This window comes from Trachurus japonicus, chromosome 22 (genome assembly GCF_045865225.1).
Source record: "Trachurus japonicus isolate A0001 chromosome 22, Traja_1.0".
Lineage (NCBI taxonomy): Eukaryota > Metazoa > Chordata > Actinopteri > Carangiformes > Carangidae > Trachurus > Trachurus japonicus.
The window spans coordinates 4948518-4976010 of record NC_140928.1 but is presented as its reverse complement, the minus strand read 5'-3'; the positions used below and the strand labels follow the sequence as shown (position 1 = coordinate 4976010).

Genomic DNA, 27493 nt, shown 5'->3' with positions numbered 1-27493 from the left:
CAGATTCAAAAGCTTGGTTTCATTTTGTTGATACGTTCCACAAGAAACGTTTTACCTTTTACAGAAGGGATTGTGACTACATCCTTTTATCAGCCCATACATCAAGAAATACAGTCTACAGTCATGAAAAAAAAAATCGATTTTCACCATGTTTTTGGTATAAAATGTACTTTAAACCCGGCTATGAATGATATATCAACAAACCCATCTGTAAAAAGAAGCAAGATATAGATAGGAAGAAATGTGGAAAGTTTGGTGAGTCTAGGTACTAAGGAAATGTGTATTTCATATCTTGGTGTATAAGGAAAACTCATTTTTGAGAAAACGGCCTGAAAGTTCTGTAAACTGCTATTTACAAACACAAAACCTAATCAAACCATTAGTAATAGACATCCTCAACACATGACTGATGACTGAACAACACAGCATGAAGTTATTCATGTGAAATGAACAGAACTACACACATACACTAGTGTAGTAACGAGAAACTAAACACAACTGATTACTGCACTGACTGAAACACAGTATTGACTGTCACACAATCAGGCAAAATGAAATAAAAATAAAGAACTAATTGTGTGTTATTGACGTTTTATTGCCACTAGATTGAAAGAAGACATGTTTAGGAAGCAAAATATCACAAAATCGGAAAGGGAAAATGGCATTTTTCAGGGATGATATAATATGATATTCGTCTGTTTGTGTCCTGACTGTAAAACTGAACTCTGTGGCTGTTGTGTTTTGATTTTCCTCGGTTTCCTCCGAACTGAAATCAGCTGAAATCTTCATCATCTTGCCCTCTCCTCCCCCCCTCTCTGTGCACAATGAGGGGTTTTAAACTAAGTATACACAGCGTCAAATTGAGTTATGGCTCCATGTCAGTAAACTGTTTCCTCACCCCCCTTCTTCCTCCCTCTCCTCCCTCTCCTCTCCTCACTCACTTCACTGCTGGAGCCAGAAGCTGACATCGTGGTTGTCCTTGTCCGATTAGGGCTGATCAATGAGACTGAACAGAGGAGGAGGAGGAGGAGGAGGACGAAGAAGAGGAGGAGGAAGGAGGGAAGGAAAGAGGGAGGAGGGGGGGGCAGCTCCTCCCATAATTAAGTTAGTGTGCTGCACTGGAGGTCCATGTTTACGGGGCAGGCGAGGGAGTTTCCTTCAGTCGGTGGACAGCTCTGAGGCAGCAGCGAGCTCGCTCTCACTCTCACTCTCACTTACTTGCTCTCGCTCTCATTCACTCTCTTCTCTGGTTTATTCTGCAACTCATCCCTCGATCCAGGACGCACCGGGGGAGGAAGAAGAAGACGAAGAAGCAGCAGCAGCAGCACCTGCTTAACCCTCCTCCTCCTCCTCCTCCTTCACCTCCATCCCGGCCTAGGACTTCATCTCCGTCTCCTCCGTCTCCTCCACCGCTGCCATCATGTGCGACTGTTTCCACCTGGCCTTCCCCAACTGGCACGCAGCCTCCTCAGGGACGGGTGGGCATCTCTCTCTTCTCTCTGTCTCTTCCCTCTCTCTCCTTCTCTCTCTTACGCTCTCTATGTATGTTTATATGAGTGTGTGTGTTTCCCAGAGCAATTCCCAGATTGAGCAGCAGGGTTCAGTAGAGCAGCGGTGACGGAGTTTGAGTGTGTTTGAGGCGGATGATGGTGCTGATGCTGAGCTGCAGTGAGAGACTGACTGAGTGAGCTGGGTGTGTCTGTGTCTGCAGAGTGTTTTTTTTTGGGGGGGGGGATGATGTTGTCATCATCATCACTGGCAGGGGGAAGGATGTTGAAGCAGCTCTGCACTTCTCCCCCCCCTCTTTTTCTCTGGTTTTTGAAAGTCAAACACACTCACACTCAGTTACCGTGGCAGCCCAGTGAAGCAGAAATGAGGAAGTAAGTCAGAAATAGCAGCAAAAGGAGTCACGTTCGCGTCCTGAGGCTGAAAGATGATGATGAAACGGGAACTAAACTACTGTCCCCAGATGTAGGTCTATAGGTGCAACAGCTACTGTACAGCTGTAGGTTTAAATGTGACAGAAAAAGAAGAACCACCTGTGTTGAGGTTTAGGAAGCTGCAGCATCACATGCACCGTGCAGCTTTGATTGATCCCAGATTGATCATCACAAATGCAGCGTTTAAAAAAGGCGTCAGATGGAAAATTAGTCGGTGCAAATTCATTCTGTCTTCAGCCGGCGTCACGTCAGACGGGTCCTGATGACGCGTTTGCATCATTTAAACGTTAATGTTTACACACCATGTAAACAAACCACATTGGACACACAGTTACACAGTTAACGCAGTTTGTGCGACATTGATTATTAATGATGCAGGCAGTGGAAAAACTGGAAAAAAATAGATGTTTTATTGTTTATTATGATGAAAGTCTGTGAAATCTGTGAAGATGCGTGATTGTGTTCTTATGTAAGAAGCTTTTCTGGTTTTAAAACGATGTGTAGTTGTGTAGTTTGTGTAGTTTGTCCCTGTTTTTGCTTCTCATGGACGTTTTTATGACGCACGAGCAACGATTTCTGATGAAAGTCGTTGCGTTTTAAGTGCAGGTGTGTCTCTGTTTACAATGATATAAAGTTTATGGATTTACTGCTGCGTTTGTGTAGCTACATCATCACACTGTGTTTTATTATACCATGTTATTGTCTGCATGGGGCAGTAAAAAAAGGAGAAAGAAATAGGCTGATTTCTGCCATGTGGTAAATTATTCATTTAAAAATAACACTGGTTCTGTTTCTGTGTGGAGTCCTCTGTCCGTCTCGTTTCCCACAATGCACCTCTACTTCGTTTTATCTCTGCTGCTGCTGTTGCTGCTACTTCTAATTAAACCTGAGGAGGTTGAGAGGGTTTTTGTGTTCGCTCAAGGTCAGAGAAAGAGAGAGTGATGAGAAGAGAGAGAGAGAGGTAAAGGTTGGTTTACTGTGAGGAAGTGAGACAGAGAGACAGACGGACAGACGGACGGAGCAGACAATCCTGATCCATTAACGATCCATCAGCCTCAGTCGGACAAATCCTGATCTTAAATCGATATCACAGAGCTTGAACGGCTGCTTTCACTCACCAAGTCTCCATCTGAGAAGTTTGTTGTTGCAGAATTTCTCTTTTTGTTCGTTTTGAGTGAGGATTTTGACGTCAGTTTGTCCCCTAGACGATCTAAAAGCTCAATGCTTTAACTACGTTTCTCCTGTTTCGTGTCCTCATGTTGGTGCCAATCTTATCTGACAGGAAGATAAACTTATTTTAGACCATTAAACAACAGACTGAACACAAACTAACAGCTACTTTCCATTAATTCTCAGAAATTACAAGTGAATTAAATGGAAAAATGTACATATTTTTGGCTGTCAATGCATCATACATCAATACAGTTTAATCAACTTCCTATTTAATTGATAGGTGACCTCCGGTGTGTGGGTCTGTGACCTGGTTGTGATAGTGCGTGTTGTGTGTTTGCGGTGTAATCGTGCGTGTCGTGGGAATATCCTGCAGATTAAGACACGAATTCCAGCGCTGTGATGAAACTCTGTGAGTTCGCAGCAGATTAATAGATTGAAACCATGCGCCTTTACGGTCTCATGTTCATATAATCCATGCAGAAAATCTAATTTAGTTTTTTTTTTTTTTTTTTCTGCCTCCCACCCCCCCAACCCCCACCAACCCTTACCCCCCCTCCCCCCTCCCGTTCGTCTCTCAAATCTTATTATAATTTGGATGCAAACAAACAAACTAGGCTCCAGTGAAAGGAGCTTGTGTCTCCGTCTCCGTCGCACACACACAAAAATGAGCAGAATCCAAATCCGAGAGCACAAATAATGAGCTGTATTACTTTATATTAGTTTAGTGAAGAGGGGAGGAGGAGGTGGAGGGGAGGAGGGAGGGAGGGGGAGGAGGGGGCTTGTAGGTGCTTTTCAACAGGAAATACAAACTAGAGCAGGAGAGGTGGTTACGTAAGAGATGAGCTGAGGACAGACAGCAAAATTACACTTAACCCTCCTGCTCTCCTCCTGGGTCAAGGAAGGAAGGAAGGAAAGAAGGAAGGAAGGAAAGAAGGAAGGCAGGGAGGGAAAAATAATTGTGGAAAGAAGGAAGGGAAAAAGGAAGGAAAGATAGAAAGAGGGAGGGAACAGATTGGGTCAAAAAGGAAGGAAGAAGTATGGATGAAGGGATGGAAGGAAGGAAGGAAGGAAGGAAGGAATGAAAGAAGGAAGGAAGGCAGGGAGGGAAAAATAATTGTGGAAAGAAGGAAGGGAAAAAGGAAGGAAAGATAGAAGGAGGGTGGGAACAGATTGCGTCAATTGGGTCAAAAAGGAGGGAAGAAGTAAGGACGAAGGGAAGGAAGGAAGGAAGGAAGGAAGACAGAGAGGGAAAAATTATTGTGGAAAGAAGGAAGGGAAAAAGGAAGGAAAGAAAGATGGAGGGAATAGATTTGTTCAAGGAAGGAAGAAGGGAAAGTAGGGATAGGGAACAGATCAGGTCAGTTGGATCAAAACAGGAAGGAAGAAGGAAGGAAGGAAGGAAGGAAGGAAGGAAGGAAGGAAGGAAGGAAGGAAGGAAGGAAGGAAGGAAGGAAGGAAGGAAGGGAAAGATGGGAGGAAAGAAGGAAGGGAAAAAGGAAGAAAGAGGAGGGAGGGAATAGATTTGTTCAAAGCAGGAAGAAGGGAAAAAAGGGAGGAAAGAAGGAAGGGAAAAGGGAAGGAAAGAAAGATGGAGGGATAGGGAACGGATCAGGTCAGTTGGATCAAAACAGGAAGGAAGAAGAAGGAAGGAAGGAAGGAAGGAAAAAAGGACTGGAAAGAAGGAAGGAAGGAAGGAAGGAAGGAAAAAAGGACTGTGGAAAGAAGGAAGGAAGGAAAAAAGGATTGTGGAAAGAAGGAAGGGAGAAAGGAAGGAAGGAAGGAAAGAAGGAAGGAAGGAAGGAAAAAGGACTGTAAGAAGGAAGGAAGGATGGAGGAAGGGAACAGACTGGGCCAATTTGACCCAGAAGGACAACAGGAGGGTTTAAAACTTTATATATTCTGTATTTTTTAAATTATTATTATGTGATTTGATTAAATCATTGGCCGCTGCATGGGGGAAAGAAACGAGCACCATGACGATGATGATGATGAGGCATTCGCTGTCTCTGGAAAAAAAAGAAAAGTGCCGGCACTGAGGCGTTTAAGTACCTGCATCATCAGCCGCTCCGCTGCTGCAGGTCGTAAAACCTAATTCATCGTCACATTAGACCAGAAGCACCGAGGGGACGAGCCACACCCAAACCCAAAACTGCTGCTGCTGCTGCTGCTGCTGCACCCAAAAATATGAATCATGCAGGATCTTTGCAGCACTCCTCATATATCTGCAGGAATAATATCACCGCCCATGAGTCCGAGCAGAGCGTGATGAGGCAGCAGCAAATAATAACCTAATCTATAATGAGTCACACTCTTAAGGTAAATACTGTAGATCTACAAGTGATTTAGTTTTTCTTTTTTTTCTTTTTTGACAGATTTAATCGGCGGTGAGAGTTCGTTATCACGGCCGATTGCAACGCCCACATGACAAATATTTGAGAAGGGAGTTTGTGTGTAGTTCAGTTCAGGGCCGGAGTAATAACTGGACATCCGCCTGAACGAGGTGGGAAATAAATAAGATCAGAAATGCATCATGAAGTGAAGTGGAGACTCACTGACTTTTTAGTTTAGTTTAGTTTAGATTAACAGAAAATATGCAAATCAAAGTAAAAACAATAAGTAAATAAAGAAAGTGTACAGTAGACATTTGGACCGAAAAAGTGTAGTCTGAAGCTTTGCTTATTATAAATCAAGTTATATTAAAAACTATGCAATCTGCTTGTTTCTTTTATCAGCAAATAACAGAGTCAAAAAAAGAGGAAAAGAAAAAAATATATAGAGAAAAGAGAGAACCCCCCCCCCACCCAGCTCTACAGCATAGCAGGCATCACAGTTCATTACTCTAATTTATATGAATTGATCATCCTAATTTGAGTTTTTTTTTTTTTAAAGAGAGATTATGGTCCTGCATGTTTTTAAATCATTCTCCAGATTATTCCATTAGTTAGTCAGTTAGTTAGTTAGTTAGTTACTTATTTAGTTAGTTAATTAGCTACTTAGTCAGTCAGTCAGTCAGTCAGCAATTAGAAGATTATTTCGGACATGTAAAAAATAAATAAGAAAGTAATGCCGTAATGGACAGACATGAAAAAACGAAATACTGTCAATCTAAACAAGTTTAGATTGACAGCTGTTACTGTTGACTTTCTAAATACTGTACACTAAACACTCCTCTGAAGTTGTAATAGCTTTGTCTTTTATTGAACATTTACTGAACAGCAGCTTCATGGCTTCATGGCTGCTGCTGTGTGGGACTTGAGACGCGGCACATGACAGTTTTTAGCCTTGAGGGACCCTTCCTTCGCCGCCGCGGTTAATTCAATGAATCCACCTAATTCTGTCCGGCTTCACTTCCTGTAGAAACACTGAGCTCCACTTCACTGCACACACACACACACACACACACGGCCACGACACAATAGTGAATGTCCCGGTTTGTGCGGGCCTCTAAAGTGAATAATTACTGATAATAATAACTTTAGAAAAAATGATAAAAATGTACTATTTTAGTCCGGTTAATCTGCCGTTCAATTGACAGATGCAGAACAAGCTGTGAAAGGAATTCCTCTGAAACTTGACTATGAGGAAACTTGTGAAGACAGTAAATGTTCAGCTTGATCTTGATCTTGATTTTTTTGAGGATATTTTGTCATAAAACCCAAGTAAAAACTTCAGGGATCAACAAAGTTATTACTGATATTTATCCACCGGGGAACAAGAATGTGTAATTAAATTGAAATATATAATAAATGTCGAGATATTTCAGTCAAAATTATAAAATTGATCAACCTCATGGCGGCGCTAGAGCTAAAGTCATCCTCTGGGGATCATGAAAACATCTGTACAAAATATTCATGCAAACCATCCAACAGATGTTGTGCAGCTGTGTGTTTTTGTTTGTGTTTATTAATCGGTTGTTAATTTGCAAAGGGCTTTTATTTTGAAATACTTGTCATTGCTTAATTAGGCACTGATTACTTTCGATTGTGCTCAATCAGCTAATCAACAGAGCTTAATTTATTTCTGTAAATCAAAGTAATTCAATTATATGCACTGATTCTCTTTTCAGTTTTTATGACACTTTATTTTTACTCTTTACATTTTTAATATTTAAACAGTTTGTTATTGTTTTAGATACTTCAGTTGCTGTTTAAACCTGGAGAAACTGTATTTCATTCAGGAGAGGAGGAGACGAGAAATAATCTTGAATGACCTTAAATCGTAAATTATTTTATATCAAATCAGTTCAAGTTTTTATTGCATTAGAAATTAGAAAAAAGGGCTCTCAGAGAACACAGGGCGCTGCCACAGCCTCAGTCAAACAATACAATAGAACAAAACAAAAAAATAAAATCTAATTTACAGTAAAATGATCCAGATCCAGGACGAGCTCTCGGCCACTGGCGACCAACGACCACCGACCCTGCTGCTCCGAGCCCAGTGATAATTAGCTGAATAGCATTTTGCAAAATCCTGTTAAAGGGATAGTTCAACATTTTGGCAAATTGGCCCAATGCCATAATCCCTATAGTCATAGCAGTAGGTTCGTTACCTTTAATTGTCGGTGCAAGCTATTTTTAGAACGGCGGAGCAGAGCTGCGAGCTGCTCAGAGCTACGCTACGGAGGCTAGTGGGATTTCTTGGTTTCCCTCATCAAACTCATCACATACACAATCCAACAACTCCAAAACGCTCTGGTGGACAAGTTGTGACCTGCACATTCACCACGCTATGAGATAATAACAGAACGTTACGAGACGGAGTTGTTTTAGAGGGAAATACAGAGACTGCTTGCTGAAAAACTGTCACTGAAGGCAACGTGCATGAGCGGTTTTGCATGAATTTCCCTCTAAAACAACTCTGTCTGGTAACGTTCTGTTATTATCTCATAGCGTGGTGAATGTGCAGGTCACAACTTGTCCACCAGAGCGTTTTGGAGTTGTTGGATTGTGTATTTGATGAGTTTGATGAGGGAAACCAAGAAATCCCATTAGCCTCCGTATCGTAGCTCTGAGCAGCTCTGCAGCTCTGCAGCTCTGCTCTGCCATTCTAAAAACAGCTTGCACCGACAATTAAAGGTAACAAACCTACTGCTATGACTATAGGGATTATGGCAATGGGCCAATTTGACAAAATGTTGAACTATCCCTTTAAGCATTAGTTAAGCATTAATAAATACTGAATTCTTCATTTATAAGACATGAATACTCACTAGTATGTAGTTTATAAATACAGTTAGTGCTTATCAATGATGGGTAAAACATTTTAAACTATAAACTACATACTAATGAGTATTCATGTGTTATAAATGATGAATTCAGTATTTAAATCTTAATTAATGCTTAACAGTGTGTACTTATTATAACGTGTTACCAACTTCTCTGATCCATTCATGAGACTTTCCTGAGAGTCAGTTTATTCTAAAGGAATTGTTTTATTCTAAGGAATCAGTCGTGCAAAGAGTTAAGTGACTGCGAGGCCCCTTTAGAAAACACTTAACTCAATTTGGGAGTGACACTAAAAAGGTACGAAGGACTACAGCTGAGTCGCGTCCCGCCTCCTCCTCCTCCTCCTCTTCTTCCTCCTCCGTCCATCGGTGGCTGAACAAATCACTTTAAGTCACTTTGGCTCAGTCACACACTCACACCAGGAATGTTTAAGGGCAGTTTGGACAACGTGTCGTTAACACCTCGCTTCATTTCCCAGAGTTAAACAAACAGCAGCAGCAGCAGCAGCGGCAGCAGGCGACAGGTAGGTGAGGTGTTCGACTCAGAGCTCATCTTCTAAATGTCCAAAGTTATCTTTTTTTAAAATTATTTCTTACAGTCAAACCTAGTTTTAAAAAGCAGGACGGTCTTAGTTTAAAAGTATCTGTGAAGACAACATGTCCAGACTGTGGTGGCTTCCTCCCTCTTTGTCTTATATTATTATTATTACTTCTAATGGTGGCGTCAGGGGAATGTGAGTCTGCGATGACACAGCAGGTTGTGACTTTAGATATATATTTATTTCTTTATTTTTTATGGAGCTATATAATAAGTAATTTGATCATCTATTCTGCAGTGATCAATCGTTGCGGTGGTGACACACCCTGATACAGTAGGAGGTTTTATAGCATCAGTCTCTTTCCTTAACTGTCTTCTAATGCACTTACACAAGCTCTTCTTCACATGACACATATTACTGTGAGGCAGTAGGTGGAGTGTCATCACAGAGGGTTAACTTACTACTATAGCTACTATACATGCAACTAGTGACAGAAAGTGTCTATTACAGTTGTTTTATTGGCACTGGAGGATTGTTATGTAATTTTAATTTGAAGATTTGCAGGAATATGATGAGTTTTCACTTCAGTTTTTTACTTCTTGTTAGTATTTTGATTCACATTTGTTGATTTTAACAACAGGAAAACAGGAAATAGTATTATAACATGTATAAACACTTGTAATTACAACTTCCATATCACATGTTGACTTGACACAAGCATTATGTGCTTAATTTTATGCAGGAGGTTCCTGCTTTAGCTACAAAGGTCACGACCTCAGCCTATCAGCTCCCTTTATCTCACAACAGAGCAAAGATTAATCAGCTGCTTGGGACATTGTTTTTTTTTATCGGCAATGTAAATAATTTGAATTTGAGTGTTGACTGTGAACAGCTTTTTCATTCAGTAATGACAGGAAAAGCAAAAAGAGGAGACCGCACACATCAGTCTTCATCAGACGTTGACGAACTGGATGTGCGCGACCGTGTCTACTCTTCATTCAGTAATGACCTAATTTGCAGCGACAGCACAACATCTGTTCATCAGCTGGGCTCTTGATGACATTCATTTATCAAATTACTAATTAGGATAAAAGAAAGGCTGTCAAGTTTTGTTTTACAGCGATCTATCAGGTGTAGAGTTTGTTCCAAGTGTTTGACTGTCAGACATTGAAATGGCTTTGAATAGAGTCTTAGTTTAAAGGGATAGTTCACCCAAAATTCAAATTTCACTCATTATCTACTCACCCTCATGTCGACTAAGGGCTGGGAGAATTTTCAGAGTCCTCCGTGCCTTCTCTGAGTTACAGCGGGGCTTCGTGCAGCAGTGCATGTCCATATGACGGTTGTGAATGGATACCACTTTTCTTCGTCCAAAAAGACACACCAAAAAACATCCAAATACCTCCATGCTGCTCGTATGTAATGTCCGTCTTGTATTGAAGCCCCAACATTAAAAATTGTTCAGAAAAAAATTAAATAAGTCTATGTTTTAAGCTTGTTTGTAGCGGAAGCTCCCAGTGTCTCAGTTCACTGCTCTTCCTTTGTCATTGCAAATCTCGCGTGATTTGCACTGACCGGTGGAACAATTTCTCATGTCGGGGCTTCAATACAAGAGGGACATTACAGACGAGCACTATGGAGGTATTTGGATGTTTTTTGGTGTGTCTTTTTGGACGAAGAAAAGTGGTATCCATTCACAACCATTAGCCTATATGGACATGCACTGCTACGCCGAGACCCCCTGTAACTCAGAGAAGCCACGGAGGACTCTGAAACTTCTCCCAGCCCTTAGTCCACATGAGGGGGAGTAGATAATGAGTGAAATTTCAATTTTGGGTGAACTATCCCTTTAAAATAGATTAAAATGAAATAGAGGTGAGTTATGAGTAATAACACTAATCTGACTAACCAGATTCACTTGGAGTCAGACTTTCCCTCTTCATCATCGTCGGCGGCGGCTGCTGCTGCTGTGGCCTTCAGGGTCTGCAGAGTCTGTGGGTCGATAACGGTGCAGCACTTAACAGACGAAGGAGGCGGCGGTTCCCTGAGGGAGTTACTGCCAGGAAGAACCTCTAAATAGTCTCATCATCGGCTCCGGTGTCTCTCTGAGCCTCAAAACAACAGAGAGAGGGAGTCGGGCAGGGTGGAAGGCTCGGTTTACTGATAAACATCCGAGCTGAAACATCGGGCCTAGTTTGAGATAATCCTGTTTAATTCACTAAAATATAATGAAGTGGTTACATATTTAATCTATCTGAATGCATGTTAAGATGTGTTTGTAAACACATTGTGAAAACCTGCATCATTTGGCTGCAGTTACAGTGAGCACCAGAGACTTTGAGACTCAGCACTTCTGTGGCTGCTATGGCTAAAATTACCTAATGCAATTTTTCCATTTAGCCGTGCATCACCGTGCAACATAGTTTTGAGATTAAGTTATTCACTTGTGTGTGCAGAACGTGGAGGAATGAGCCACTGTTATTGACTAAAATAAGCAGCTATGGAGTCAAGTCAGATGTTATTTTGGTATTTTAGCTTTTTTGTCTGTTTTCTACAGGAGCCGGTCGAAGGCTGCGAGGACCAGAGGACCGACCGGCCGAGGACGACTCAGTGAGTTCACTTTAAATCCTCACCTCCGAGTGGCTTCACTTTGCTGAAAAATGGAGTCAAATCTGCCAATAAAATAAAAGGATCTACCTGTCTAGATGTGTTGACATAGTTAGCATCATAAAATTGTTTATTATTATTGTATAACATGTATTTTTAATATATAAAATGTGTTAGTTTGTTGTATTTAACATTTGTTTCCCCTAGAGATCAACAATGATCAATTTACAAGTTCTGACATATTTTAAGGTTTTTATATTTCATATATAAATGTATGCATGTCAAATTATTATTTGATAGGACTACTAAAAATAATAATGATAGTTTGTAATATTAAATGCAGCAAAGTGCTTTACATGAAGACAAATAATAATAACAGTGATAAAATATGAACAAAAAACAGAAATTTCACATTAAATGCATGAAATAGCTACAACAGTAAAATCGTTAACTCCAAAAAGAAGGTAAAAAACAACAAATGGTGAGTGTAAAAGTGTGATATTAGGATATAAACCATTAAAAGAATGATTTTGTGGAGGTTGAATCAATTCAAAATAGGAGCTGTTTCAAAGTTACAAAAAGCTGCTTCTCTTTACTTTTTGTAATTGATTTGGAACATTTAACAAGCAGAGTAGTAACTGGCTGAAGCGGATAGTTTGGTATCAAATCCCAGTAATCTGGAAAATAAAAGCCGAGTCAAACACTGGACTGTTTCGTCCCTTTAAAAACAAGTTAAAGAAATTTCAGTGTTAACAGGTGCAGCTAGGTCAAACATGCTTTCACTTCCTGGTTTACTAATGCATTTGAAACATGCTAATGCTTAATAAACTGAATAGAAAGTTGAAGTTCTCAGTCATTAGGATTCATCCTCAGGGATTTATGTGACAAACTTTATGACAATAGATGTAATTATGTTTCAGTGTGTTAAAGTGTTGGACCGACGCATCGTCCAGCATCAGCAATAATGTGACATTTATCAAAAGGCAAACAGACAGAGCTGTGTTTGGCTGAACGAGGTGTGATCACACTTATTATTTCTCCAAACAAGTTTTAATTTAGTTTTGTTTAGTTCCTTTTTTTTTTTTTTTTACACAAGACAAGATAATGGAGTTCAGGAAAGTTCAACAAATGTCCCCATGTGACTGTTTCTGTGTTGGACCGACCTCGTGTCCTTGCAGATATGTGACGAGCCGTCTCAGTTCACAGAGGGAGAGAGACCGCGCCCTCAGGGATCGTCGCCCGTCGAGGAGTTTCCTGAAAAATACACCGACAGTGACCTGGAGGTACAGAGCAGAGCACTAAACATGCACCTGCAGCACCTGGATATACAGTTAAACTCTAAACAGGACAAATTAAGTTTTTATCTCTGTCTGTATCGGAGTTTCTTCTTGACATAACACTGAAGAAATCCTTCGAGCTGGTTACGTAAACACTTGAAAACAAACTGAGTCATTCAGCTGCCTATTTGCGACTCAACACAACTTTGCTCTGTGGATAAATAAAATTAGAGGGATAAGCTTGTGACCAAGAGCAGAGAGCTTGTGTATCTGTCTTATCTGTACTCACATGGAGCTCAAATCAAAGTATAAGGGGTTGTATTTGATGACAGGTGTTGACGGAGATATCTAATTAAGTGTAAAATACATATTAAATGTCAGCACCTTTAAAGTGTTTAATAGAGGAAAAGGTTTTCTTGGCTCACAGCTTGTTGATTTATTAATTAATGCCATCAAAGTAAGAATTACTACCATTATTTTTTCTTTTCCCCTCAACATTTGCAACTTGGACAGATTACAGATTTAGTTTTGATCTAGTTTGACAAATACTATAAGTTGCCTGAATCAATGGGGGAAAATAAATGCATTGAAATATCAACATTGCTGGAGCTAATGGGAATTAAATAAACACAGTGAGATGACAAATTGGTTTTGTGAGTGTATAATTCATCAGCAATTTGTCCATGTGAACTTATCAGATGTTCTGCAGAGTGTGTGTTGTAAGACGGGATCTCTGGTTTGTTTACTGTTACTGTTTGCAATAGACTGGGCTACTCCCATGTATGAATGCATGTGCAGCGTATGCACCACATGTTAGCCCTCTTCCCCGTCTGTGTAAATACTTGCAAATCCTGTGGGATGTGATGAAACACCTGTTACAGCTGAAGCTTTGCAAGACGGGCATGTTGATCTGTTTAGAAATATGAGGTGTAGTCAGACTTTCAAGATTTTTTCTTTGTGTTTTCCTCCCAGTGTGAAGCAGAGCATGACCCACAACACAAAAGTGGGAGTGGAAAGAAATCTAAAAAGTCTGGGCTTGGATCCATGTTTGAAAAGCGTTCAACTCCAAAGATGAGTAAACTGAAGGTGAGACGTTCGCAGCTTCTCTTCGTCTGTACCGTATCTGTGAATCAGTGCCAGGTGGAGCTTCGCTGCACAGCCGAAGGTGAAATGATTGCATGCTTTATTTTTGATGTGTTGACAGGAAGTTCACAGCCCTGAGTCTGGGGTGATTGTGAAAACAGCCAAAGATGGATGTGCAGAGGGGCTCATTTATGGCGGAGGAGGGAAGGAGGGGATCTTCATCAAGCAAGTGGTTCCTGAGTCACCGGCCTCAAAGAGTCTGAAACTGAAAGAAGGTGAGATAAAAACAAAAAATTACTAATCAGAGTGAGAGATGTGGGATTAAAAAGTCCTGCATTATATTTTTGCCAATTTGAGATTTCAAAAAGATCTCTACTGTACTTCAAACACTTTTGTATTTTCTAGTCTAATGGCTGATCATACTAAATATCTAATGACGCAGAAGACCAGTCCTTCTATGAATAGGACATTAATATATATTTATATGATGACTAATGCTTCAATTTTCATTTTCTATTTTTTACCTCATTGTATTCATCTTGCATCAGTCACTGGTACTCACTATTTTTTCTGTAGCTGCGTATCAAAGCTTTTATGGACTGTTGGGGTTTAATTATTGTGATTATTATTATTATTGATATTATTTTTTACTATGTATGTTCTTGTTGTTTTCTTACTACCTATGGTATCGATTTAAAATTTATATTATTGTTTTGAACAATGATGTAATGTAGAAAGAGCACTTAGTACTTTAGTAGAGGCTAATGGGGATCCAAATAAATAAATACTTTATTTGTTATTTCCATTTTCACAGACGAATGCCACTTGATCACTTACCTTGATCTTGTTTCATCTACAGATAATCTTTCTCCTCTAAGTGCCTCTGAAATATTATTTTTGTATTTCTACAGGTGATCAGGTCCTGAGTGCCACTGTGTATTTTGACAACGTGTCATATGAGGATGCCATTCAGATTCTGGAGCACGCTCAGGCTTACAAAGTGAAGCTCTGCCTGAAACGCAAGCAAGACGCAGAGACTGAAGGAGCCATCGATTCTGACATTATTCCTGTAACTATTTTTAAGTTGTCTGTTCAGACTCTTTGCAATGGGGAATGTTTTGGCTAAAACTGATGTTTTGCATTTTCTGTTGCTCAACAGGAAGATGACATTTATCCTGCAGAGATGAGGGAGCAAGGAAAAACCAAAAGGCGTGGGGATGCTCGCATTTCATGGCCAAAGTTTCCCTCCTTTGGAAAAGGACGGAAATCTCGCTTTACAAGGTCTCACAGTTCCTCAGAGGCTGATGAGCAGAGGAAGCTGGAGCTTAGTCCGACCACGAGTGACACAGAGTCACCTATAAAAACTCAGGATGCTCTCAAAGGCAAGAAGAGGCACAAAATGAAGCTTTCTGTTCTGACAAAGAGAGGCCGCATAAGTTCATCTGAAGATCAGGACACGGATGTACCAACAACTGGGCAGACAAGTGGTGACAATTACCAGACGGCATCTGACATGCTTTCACCTGAATGCCTTGAAAGCCTCTCAGGAGACGCGCCTGATATCCATTTGACAGAGGATGTGAAAGGAGTGGAAGATTTAAGACCTGAGCAAAATGATCAAAAAATGACTGAACCTGAAACTGGCCAACACAAGGTCGAACTCATCAGTATAGACAACACTTTGAAAACAGCAGATATAACTGTGGCTTTGGCAAATCAAGAAAGCCCACCTGAAATCAAGTCCCCCGGTGACAAGAAGAAGAAGAAAGAAAGATCTGAATTAAAAATGAAACTTTTGGGGAAAGATAAATCACACAAGAAAGACGCAAAAGCAAAAGCGTCACCAAAAAGGCTAAAAACGCTGGGGGCAAGTATTGAAGCACCAGATAAGCCTGAAAACGAAAAGTCTGATGTCACCATAGCTGTTGCGTCTCGCACAGAAGTACAAGGAGATCAGGTACCACTTGATGCCAACACCCAAATAATCAGCAGTGAGATGACACTGACTTTGCCCAAGGTCGAACTTAATACTTCTGATATCACACTTGTACAGAAATCGCCAAAGAAAGGCGAAGAAAAACCAAAGAAAAGCAAGGACACCAAACAAAAGCAAGAAAAAAAGACAGGTTTAATATTCAAACTGCCTAAAGTAGGCTTGACTGACATCACAACTGAGGAAACTATACAACAACAAGTTGAAGAATGCCCAACTAAAAGTACAGAGGCAAAAGGGGATCCTTACGACAAACTGTCAAAAGGCAATCTTTCAAGAACACAACTTCCCAAACGTGAAGAGATTGAGATTCCAGGTATGGAGGACAAGTCTGTAAAGACTACAGTCAAACGGATTAAAGGACCAAAAGCTACTGTGACAGGACATGATGAAGACAGTCTATCTGAAACTGTACAAATGTCAATTGATGTTAACAGCGTGAAAGAGGCCGTTTCTAAATTACCTGGTTTTAAAGTGCCAAAGGTTGACACATCTGGAATGCCTATTCCTGAAGAAATTACTTTGATAGATGCAAATGCACAAAGAATAACAGTGAAAACACCTACTAAAGTGGTGGATACCAAAGCAAAACATGAAGCACACTTCAGTGAGTTTGATATAAATGCCTCTTCAGAACTCTCAAAGACCACAATCAAGCTCCCAAAGATCACTGCTGATTTGACCTCACATGAACTTTTAACTGAGACCACGGTAGATTTGAAAAGACCTGAAATAGAACTCAAAACTCAGCCAAAACACAGTGACAAAGAGATGAAAACTGAGGCCTATAAACGAGAAGATATTATAATACCTGGCAAAGAAAGTGCACAAGAAGGAGCAATGCCTCAGGCGCAGAAGAAGAAGACAAAGATAACAGCGTCTAGCTTTGGGATTTCAAAACCAGACATAAAAATCCCTGACATTGGAATTGACTTCCCAAGACACTATACCTCTGAGCAAAAAGGTTCTACAGTTAAAGGAGAGAGGACCATACTGCTCCAAGATGTGATATCAAAAACTGAAACAAAGAAAAGCGAGGGGAAGATTGAAGGAGTCATAACTGATATCAAAATCCCCGGAGTTGATAACATTGAATACATTGATTCTGCAGGTGTTATATCAACCAAAAAGGATGGTGGCATTAGACTGACAGGATTTGGTGTTGATATTGATGCTACAAAGCCAAAGGCTGACATCTCCTCTCCAGAGATTAGGGGTGAAGGATTTACTCCACACATCAGTTTAAATGTGCCCGATGCAGACATGGATGTAAATATTGATGGAGCACATGTAAAAATACTTGAAAGTGAGGAAAAAGGTAGCAAGTTTAAAATACCAACTCTTGGCATATCCATGCCAAAGGTGAAAGGACCTAAAATTGATGCAAGCCTGTCTAAAAAAGATGTCATTCTACCAGAGGCTAAAGTTGAGGTCAAAATTCCAGAAGCCATGGACACTGACATTACTCTTGGAAATGTAGATGTTTCTGTTCCAGAGCCAAAGGTGGCAATAGACAAACCTGAGGTGGAAATTAAACCATTGCAGATTGAAGGTGAACTTGATGGACAAGGAAGCAAATTCAAGATACCAAAGCTTGGTATTAAAATGCCAAAAATAAAAGGACCTGAAATTGATTTACGCTTGTCCAAGAAAAGTGGAGATGTTACACTGCCAGAATCTAAAGCTGATGGGAAACTCCCTCAAGTCCCCGAGATTGATGCCAGTCTTGGAAGTGTAGATGTTTCTCTTCCAGTGCAAAGGATGGAAGTCAAAACGCCTGGACTGGAAATTAAACCTCTGCAGACTGGGGTTGAACTTGATGGACAAGGAAGCAAGTTTAAAATGCCAAAATTGGGTATTACAATGCCAAAGGTTAAAGGACCTGAAATTGACTTCAGCTTATCAAAAAGAGACATTGATGTCACTCTACCAGAAGCTAAAGCTGGAGTCAAAGTCCCAGATGCCCCCGAGGTTGACATTACTCGTGGGCACATAGACGTTTCTATTCCAGAGAAAAAAATAGAGGTTGAAAAACCAGAGCTGGAAGTGAAACCTCTGCAGACTGAAGTTGAAATTGATGGACAAGGAAGCAAATTCAAGATGCCAAAGTTTGGAATTAAGATGCCAAAGTTTAAGGGGCCCGACTTTGATGTAAGCTTGTCCAAGAAAGATGTACATGTTACACTACCAGAGACCAAAGCTGAGGGGAAACTCCCAGATGCACCTGAGATTGATGCCAGTGTTGGAAGCTTAGATGTTTCTATTGCAGAACCAAAGGTGGACATTGAAAAACCTGAGCTGGAAATTAAACCGTTGCATGCTAAAGCTGAAATTGATGGACAAGGAAGCAAGTTTAAAATGCCAAAGCTTGGTATCAAAATGCCAAAAATAAAAGGACCTGAATTTGATGTTAGCTTGTCCAAGAAAGATGTTGATTTTACGCTACCAGAAGTCAAAGCTGAGGGGAAACTCCCAGATGCCCCTGAGATAGATGCCAGTGTTGGCGGCGTAGATGTTTCTATTCCAGTGCAGAGGATGGATGTCAAAAAGCCTGAATTGGAAATCAAACCTCTGCAGACTGACGTTGAATTTGAAGGACAAGGAAGCAAGTTTAAAATGCCAAAACTTGGCATCACAATGCCAAAGTTAAAAGGGCCCGAATTTGATCTAAGCTTATCAAGGAAAGATGTTGATGTCACTCTACCAGAGGCTAAAGCTGAAGTCAAACTGCCAGATGCTCCTGTGGCTGATGTTACTCTTGGAAGCATAGATGTTTCTATTCCAGAGCAAAAGGTGGATATTAAAAAACCCGAGCTGAAACATTTGCAGGCTGAAGCTGAAATTGATGGACAAGGAAGCAAGTTCAAAATGCCAAGGCTTGGTATCAAAATGCCAAAAATAAAAGGACCTGAATTTGATTTAAGTTTGTCGAAGAAAGATGTAGATGTTACACTACCAGAAGTCAAAGCTGAGGGGAAACTTCCTACTGCCCCTGAGATTGATGCCAGTCTTGGTGGTGTAGATGTTTCCATTTCAAAGCCAGTGGTGGAAGTTGAAAGACCTGAATTGGAAATAAAACCTTTGCACACTGAAGTTGAAATTGATGGACAAGGAAGCAAGTTCAAGATGCCAAAGTTTGGAATCAAAATGCCCAAAATGAAAGGGCCTGAATTTGATTTAAGCTTATCCAAGAAAGATGTAGATGTTACACTACCAGAAGTCAAAGTGGAGAGGAAACTTCCTACAGCCCCTGAGGTTGATGCCAGTGTTGGAAATGTAGATGTTTCTATTCCAAAGCCAGCCGTGGAAGTTGAAAAACCTGAGTTTGAAATTAAAGGGCTTGAGACTGAAGTTGAACTTGATGGACATGGAGGCAAGTTCAAGATGCCAAAGTTCGGTATCACAATGCCAAAAGTAAAAGGGCCTGAAATTGACTTCAGTTCCCAAAAGAAAGAAGTAGATTTGACACTACCACAGGCTGAAGCAGAAGTCAAACTCCCCGATGTGGAATTAAAAGATCCATCTGCCAAAGTGGATGTCAAAATTCCAGAGATTAAAGGTGCAGAAAAGGACATCGAAGGATCCCCATCGAAATTTAAAATGCCATCTTTCAAACTACCCAAATTTGGAGCTTCAACTCGAAGTGTGAACGTTGAAGTATCTGGCAAAACCAAAGATGTTCAAATTCCTGAAACACAGCTGAAATCACCTGAAGGTGTTGCAGTTGATATTACCGCACCAAGCGTTGATATTGAAGGTCCATCCCTTGATGTGAAAACAACAGCAGCTGAACTTGATGGGAAAGGTAGCAAGTTCAAAATGCCAAAATTTGGAATATCGCTGCCAAAAGTAAAAGGTCCTGAAATGGATTTGAGCTTATCAAAGAAAGATGTAGATGTGACATTACCTGAAGCAGATGTCAAACTTCTTGATGTCTCAGAACCTGTTGTTAAAGTAGAGGTCAAAGCTCCAGAGATTGCAGTTCACCAACAGGATGTTGAAAGCTCACCATCGAAATTTAAGATGCCGTCATTCAAACTACCCAAATTTGGAATGAGTACTCAAAAAGCTTCAGTAGAAGTACCTGATGTCGACAAAGATATCAAAATCGATGAAGCTGACATTAACATCCCAGATGAGGGGTCTGGAATTACCATTTCAGCACCCAGTATTGACATCGAGGGACCTTCAGTTGATTTGAAAACCACAGTAAATGAGCAGGACGGAAAAGGAAGCAAGTTTAAAATGCCACATTTTGGGTTCTCTATGCCAAAGGTGAAAGGACCTAAAATTGATTCAAGCCTGTCAAAGAAAGATGTTGATGTAACATTACCTGAGGCTAAAATTGATGTCAGACTTCCAGAGGTCAATCTTGGTAAAGGAGATGTTTCCATTCCAGACACTAAGATTGATGCTCCAGAGCTGGAAGCTGAAGTCAAACTTCCTAAAACAGCTGTGGAAATAAAATCACCTGAGTATGAGGCAGAAATGGATGGACATGGTGGAAAGTTTAAAATGCCAAAGTTCGGTATTAAAATGCCGAAGATAAAGGGGCCTGAAATTGATTTAAGCTTACCGAAGAAAGGGGTAGATTTGGAATTACCAGAGACTAAAGCTGATGTCAAACTTCCAGAAACTGATCTAGGAAAAGTAGAGTTTTCAATTCCAGAGGCAAAATTGGAGGTTGAAAAACCTGAAGTGGAAATTCAGGCACTGGAGACTGAAGGTAAACTTGATGGCCAAGGAGGAAAGTTCAAAATGCCAAAATTTGGAATTAAAATGCCAAAGTTAAAAGGGCCTGAATTTGATTTAAGCTTGTCAAAGAAAGATGTGGATGCCAGCCTACCAGAGGCTAAAACTGATGTGAAACTCCCAGATGCTGAAGTGGAAGTTAAAGCCCCTGAGATTGACATTCCAGAGGGATCACCATCAAAATTTACAATGCCAAATTTTGGGTTCTCTATGCCAAAAGTAAAAGGGCCTGACATAGATTTGAGCTTATCAAAGAAACATACAGATGTCAAATTCCCAGACGCCAAAGCTGAGATCACACTCCCAGAAGCCCCTAAAATTGATGTCAGCCTTGGAAAGGCAGAAGTGTTGATACCTGAGGCAGAAGTGGAAGTTAAAAATCCTGAGATGCAAATCAGACAGCTGCAAACTGATGTTGACCTTGAAGGACAAGGAGGCAAGTTCAAAATGCCAAAGTTTGGAATCTCTATGCCAAAAGTAAAAGGACCTCAAATCGACTTAAGCTTCACAAAGAAGGATGCAGATGTGACACTGCCCGAGGCAAAAGTTGAGGCTGAAATACCAGAAGTTCCTAAGACTGTTGTGGATGTGAAATCATTGGAGTGTGAAGCAGAAATTGATGGGCAAGGAAGCAAGTTTAAAATGCCCAAGTTTGGAATCACAATGCCAAAAGTTAAAGGACCTGGAATCGATTTAAGCTTATCAAAGAAAGACATAGATGTTACACTTCCAGAAGCTGACGCCAAACTACCTGATGTTGAATTCAAAGACCCTTCAGCTAAAGTGGAAATTAAAGGTTCTGGGACTTTGGAAGGTCATGTGGAGGGATCACCATCAAAATTCAAACTGCCAACATTCAAATTACCTAAATTTGGAGCTGCAACTCCAAATGTTAGTGCAGAGGTACCTGATTTCGACAAAGACATAAAGGTTGATGGAGCTAAAGACAGCACAAATATTGATATCAAGGGTCCATCTCTTGATGTGAAAATGGCAGGAACAGAAGTTGAGGGAAAAGGAGGCAAGTTTAAAATGCCAAAGTTTGGAATATCATTGCCAAAAGTACAAGGTCCTGAGATTGATTTAACCTTGTCCAAGAAAGATGTAACTGTCAAATTACCAGAGGGCAAGGCTGATGTTAAACTCCCAGAAGGTCCTGAAGTTGATGTTAATCTTGGAAAAATAGATGTTTCAATTCCAGAAGCAAGGATTGAAGTTAAACAACCTGAGCTGGAGTTGCAGTCTGAAGGTGAACTTGAAGGACAAGGAGGCAAGTTTAAGATGCCTAAGATTGGAATGTCAATGCCAAAAGTAAAAGGACCTGAAATTGATTTCAGCTTATCAAAGAAAGATGTTGAAGTCACACTACCAGAGGGCAAAGCAGAAATCAACCTCCCTGAAGTTGAAGTAAAAGAGTCTTCTGTTAAAATGGAAGTAAAAGCTCCTGAGATTGAAGCACAGTTAAGCAGTGTGAAAGAATCACCATCAAAATTTAAACTGCCATCATTCAAATTCCCCAGATTCGGAGTTGCCGCTCCAAACATCACTGCTGAAGTACCTGATACAGACAAAGAAATACAAATTGATGGAACTGACATGCACATATCTGCACCACAAACAGATGTTGATGTACCAGAAGTTAAAGCAGAGGTCTGTCTGCCAGAGGTTGAAGTCAAAGAGCCATCTGGGGTTGTGATAGAGCAACCAGCAGGTGTTGAAGTGGATGCAAAACTTAAAAAGCCAAGGTTTTCACTGCCCAAGTTCTCTTTTTCAAAACCAAATGTTAAGGCTCCAGAGGTTGCTGTTGGTCCCCAGGATATCACTGTTGAAATTCCAAAGGTGGAAGTGAAAGGAGGGGAAGTGGAAGTGAAACCACCAGAGGTTGAAGCAGACATTGACGAGCAAGGAAGCAAGTTTAAAATGCCAAAATTTGGAATCACAATGCCAAAGGTCACAGGGCCTGAGATTGATTTAAGTTTATCCAAGAAAGATGTAGATGTGACACTACCAGAAGTCAAAGCCAAAATCAAAGTTCCTGATGTTGAAGTAAAAGAACCCTCTGCTGAAGTAGAAGTCAAAGCTCCTGAGATTAAAGTTGTGGGAAAGGATACAGGAGGATCACCATCAAAATTTAAGATGCCAACCATAAAATTACCTAAGTTTGGAGTTGGTACAGTACCCGAGATGGACAAAGAAATTAAAATCGACGGAGATGAAGAGGTTCTTGCAGTTACCATTGACAGTGAAGGCCCATCAATAGATATGAAATCTACAGGAATTGAGCACGCGGGAAAAGGGAGTAAGTTTAAACTACCAAGTCTCGGCTTTTCAGCGCCTCATGTCAAAGGGCCTGAAGTTGATTTAAGTTTATCAAAGAAAGATGTAGATGTGACACTGCCAGAGGTCAAAGCTGATGTTCAGCTTCCTGATGTTGAACTAAAAGAACCTTCTGCTAAAGTGGAAATGAAAGCTTCTGGAATTGATGTTCAGGCAACTAATATTGAAGGATCACCATCAAAGTTTAAAATGCCAACATTCAAATTACCAAAGTTTGGAGCTACCACTCAGATCAGTGTGGAAGGACCTGAGGTGGACAGAGACATCAAGGTGGATGGAGCAGATTTAAAATTGCCTGAAGCCAAAGCTGAAGTCAAACTTCCTGATGTTCAAATCAAAACACCAGAGGCACCACTGGCTGAAGTTGATGCAAATGCAAAAAAGAGCTGGACTTTGCCAAAATTCTCATTTTCAAAGACAAGCGTTAAAAGCCCAGAGGGTGATGTCAACCTCGATACCCCAAAAGTTGATGTTACCCTACCAGAGGTCAAAGCAGAAATACATCCTCCAGATATTGAAATCGAAGATGCCAAACTGAAAAAGCCAAGGTTTTCATTGCCAAAGTTTTCATTTTCAAAGCAGGGTGCAAAGGAACTTGAAGCTGATGCCAATCTCCCAGAAGCTGATGTTTCTCTTCCAGAAGTAAATTTGGAAGTAAAACCACCTGAAGTACAGGTTAAGCAACCAGAAGGTGGTGTAGAAACAGATGGACATGAAAGCAAGTTTAAAATGCCAAAGTTTGGAATCACAATGCCAAAAGTTAAAGGACCCGAAATTGATTTAAGCTTGTCAAAGAAAGATATAGATGTCACACCTCCAAAAGTCAAAGGTGAGGTTCAACTTCCTGATGTAAAAACAAAACAACCATCAGCCAAAGTGGAAATTAAGGCTCCTGAGATTGAAGTTCAAACAGGTAATGTGGAAGCTTCGCCATCCAAGTTAAAAATGCCAACATTCACATTACCAAGATTTGGAACTTCTACTCCAAAGGTTGATGTGCAAGTACCTGATGTGGACAAAGACATCAAAATTGATGGCACAAAAGTCCAAGTACCAAAAGAGGGAGCTACAGTGGATGTCACAACCCCCAGCATTGACACAGAAGGTCTGTCTGTAGAGGGATCAGGTAGCAAGTTTAAAATGCCAAAGTTTGGCATTACAATGCCCAAAGTTAAAGCACCTGAAATTGATTTAAGCTTGTCAAAGAAAGATATAGATGTTACACCTCCAAAAGTCAAAGGTGAAGTTCAACTTCCAGATGTTAAAACAAAACAGCCATCTGCCAAAGTAGAAATTGAGGCTCAAACAGGTAATGTGGAAGTATCACCATCAAAACTTAAAATGCCAACATTCACATTACCTAAATTCGGATCTGCTACTCCAAAGGTCGATGTGCAAGTACCTGATGTGGACAAAGTACCTAAAGAGGGAGTTACAGTTGATGTCACAGGCCCCAGCATTGACACGGAAGGCCTGTCTGTAGAGGGGTCAGGAAGCAAGTTTAAAATGCCAAAGTTTGGAATCACAATGCCGAAAACAGGTGTAGATGTGACACTACCAGAAGCTAAAGTTGAAGCCACACTGCCTAGTGGTGAAGTCAAAGAACCTGAAGGTGCCAGTTCAGTGCCTGATACCCCTACAGCTGAGGTTGATAGCAAGATGAAACGATCAAACTGGACATTTCCTAAATTTTCATTTTCAAGAACAGGTGGTAAAACCCCTGATGTTGATGTCGACATTGAAACACCAAATGCTGAGGTTACATTACCAGAGGCCAAAGCAGAGGTCTCTCTACCTAATGTTGAAGTTAAAGGACCATCAGGAGTTATTTCAGTGGAGGAACCATCTGCTGCAGAACTTGATGCAAACTTGAAAAAACCAAGATTTTCATTACCTAAATTTTCTTTTTCAAAGACAAGTGCAACAGTACCAGAAGTCAGTGCTGAGCCTCTACAGGTCGATGTTTCTCTTCCAGGGGGAGAAGTAAAAGTCAAACAACCTGCAGTGGAGGTTAAAGCTCCTGAGGTTGAAGCTGAACATGATACTCAAGGAAGCAAATTTAAATTGCCAAAGTTTGGCATTACACTACCAAAAGCAAAAGGACCTGAAGTTGATTTAAATGCATCAATGAAAGATGGAGATGCTACACTGCCAGAAGTTAAAGCAGAAGTCAAACTTCCTGAAGTTCAAGTCAAGGAATCCTCAGCTAGTGTGGAGACTGAAGTAAAGATGAAAGATGGTGGAGGGTCACCATTAAAATTTAAAATGCCAACACTGAAAATGCCAAAATTAGGAAGTGCGTCCTACGATGTCACCGTAGAGGCACCTGATGCAGACAAAGTTGAAACTGAGGCACCTAAAGAGGTTGTTGCAGTCAACATCAAAGGTCCAAGTATTGATATTAAAACTGACACGTCCAACACAGCAACATTAGATTCTGAACCACCAACGACTGAGACTGATAGTGTGGGTCAGCAATCTCCAAGTAAATTCAAAATGCCATCTTTTAAAATGCCTAAGCTGAGTTTTTCAAGAGCCAAAGCTGAAGATGAAAATGTCCCTGCTGAAGATGAAACCAAAGATGATCAGCTACAAACTGAAGTTGACCCACAAGAAGAGACTAAATCACCAAAGCTAACTTTGACATCATTTGGCGAGATCCTGAAAAACATTGATGTTGAATTTGATGTTCCAAAAGTAGAAGAAAATCTTCAGGAAACAGGTGAGCCCGGTGGAAAGCAATTAGAAACGAAAGACACAAAGCAGGATACTATTAAAAGTCCTGAGAGGACAGGTTGGTTTAAATTCCCCAGGTTTGGACTCTCCTCCCCATCAGAACCTGCAAAGACTCCCGAGAAAGACGAGCAGAAGGATGAAAAGAGCCCAGTGGGGGAAACGGGTGATGAGGTAAGCCCCACCTGCTCTGTCCAGTCATCTGACGCCTTTGCTGATATTAGCTCTGCAATGACAAGTGAACATGTTGGTCTGTCCTTATCTTCTCCAACCAAAGTTACTGTTAAATACACTGGTCCTGATGTTTCTTCAGGGTTTGGGGAGATACACAGAGAAATCATCACCTCCACAACAAGCACTGGACTGATCTCGGTTGAGCCCAACTTGCCTGAGAAAATCACCATACTGTCGTCTGGAGTTTCATCTTCATCAGAGGACACGCTCCGACTGGAGTCGGGGAAAATACACGTAATAACATCAAATATACAAGCAACCCCAGAGGCACAGCACGCCAAGATAGTGACTGCTGTGCAAGTCCAATCAGGTGGAGGCCTTACTGTAGAATCGGAGGCCAACAAAGCTGCATCATCGACTGTTCAAGAGTCACAGAGCAGCAAGAAGTCGATTTTTGGGAGGTATTTCACAAGGGAAACATCAACTGAGAGAATTGAGAGCAAAGAAACAGTAGTTATAACTAAACAAATTACACGCTCTTCTGAGCCAATCTCAGGTGAGACAGCCTCATCCATACAACGCCTGAAAGACTCTGTGCACTCTGAGAAAATGAGGTTCTTTGATGGAGCCGAGAAGTGAAATAACTTGATGTAAATTATGTTTAAAGATGCAGTACAATCGCTGGCTGGTGGGTTACGAATTTCACCGGTTGTAGTCATGTGAAAGGAAAGAAAAAGAGAAATCATGTTGGCAACTGGATGAAGATAGTTTAACTTATCAATCAGGAAAGAATTTGTTGATCTTAAGGGGTTAACTTTGATATCTGGTTGCATGTCATTATCCAATAAGGAGAGAGATTAATGTAATTGATGCTGACAATGTGATCAAGTTGTTAATAAGTTGTGTAACCGAGTGCCCTTACTGCAAATTATGTCAGGGCTTCAACAGATATCTTTGCTTATGGTACAGAACTAAAGTAAGCCATGTCTTTTGCCTGTCGAAACTTATCAATATCTTTGTCGTTTCGTAGTTTTTAAATGTACAATTTTGATCCAAATAACTTGTGCTCTTATTAATCTGAGGATAACAACCAGCTGCATTTTGATTCAAAAACGGTGGTTGGTGCAAAAAACAATCAATGTTACTGACATTCCAAAAATATTTTTACTGTAATTTCACTGTAAAGTTGACAGTAGAGAACTCCTTCAAAATAACAGCGCAGTATATGTCACAAATTAATATGTACATGTAACACTAAGATGTTCCTGTTGAGCTAAAATGTAAAGAAACAATAGCAATGCAAAGCTGAGATGAAACGCTTATGATCAAACAGCAAATGTACTGCTTCAACAACTATATTTTTCAGTAATACTTTGCTACTTAGAGCCTAATTTGCTACAATAAGATTATTACATCGTTATTTTTTTTCTCCTCAATATCACTGTACAAAGTGGGAATATTTAACTGGCCGTGTAAATAGCTTTTAATGACCTCTGGAGATTTATTTGATTACTGCTCCTGTTTGTATTCTAATAGGCTTTAACTCAATGTGTTTGCAAAGATATACACAATAAATAAATAAATAAATATTATATGCAAAAAAAAAGAAGAAATCTTAAAGCTGTTTGGTGTGTGACCTCACTTTGACTATAGTGGTGTTG

At 40.4% G+C, this 27493-nt stretch overlaps 1 protein-coding gene across 2 annotated transcripts; it reads left to right on the top strand.

The window, feature by feature from the left end:
* The first annotated feature begins 1420 nt into the window (after positions 1-1420).
* On the top strand, positions 1421-27432 carry LOC146963300 (uncharacterized). 2 transcript variants are annotated; one of them, XM_085766654.1, is made up of 7 exons: positions 1421-1478; positions 11437-11486; positions 12662-12766; positions 13733-13846; positions 13965-14118; positions 14755-14912; positions 15003-27432. In XM_085766654.1, the coding sequence occupies exons 1-7, from the start codon at positions 1421-1423 to the stop codon at positions 26469-26471; spliced, it is 12108 nt and encodes a 4035-aa protein (XP_085622780.1). In that variant the 3' UTR covers positions 26472-27432. The 2 variants fall into 2 exon arrangements, with proteins under 2 accessions (XP_085622780.1, XP_085622779.1); XM_085766653.1 differs by lacking the exon at positions 1421-1478 and having other exon boundaries at positions 11387-11486; positions 15003-25832; positions 25972-26257.
* The last annotated feature ends 61 nt before the right edge of the window (positions 27433-27493 follow it).

Excerpts from the sequence above, each read along its gene's own strand:
- LOC146963300 (XM_085766654.1), top strand. The coding sequence starts at position 1,421 with ATGTGCGACTGTTTCCACCTGGCCTTCCCCAACTGGCACGCAGCCTCC. Across the intron at positions 1,479-11,436 it reads CGCAGCCTCCTCAGGGACGG|CCGGTCGAAGGCTGCGAGGA; the intron begins GTGGGCATCTCT and ends TTTCTACAGGAG. Across the intron at positions 14,913-15,002 it reads TCGATTCTGACATTATTCCT|GAAGATGACATTTATCCTGC; the intron begins GTAACTATTTTT and ends GTTGCTCAACAG.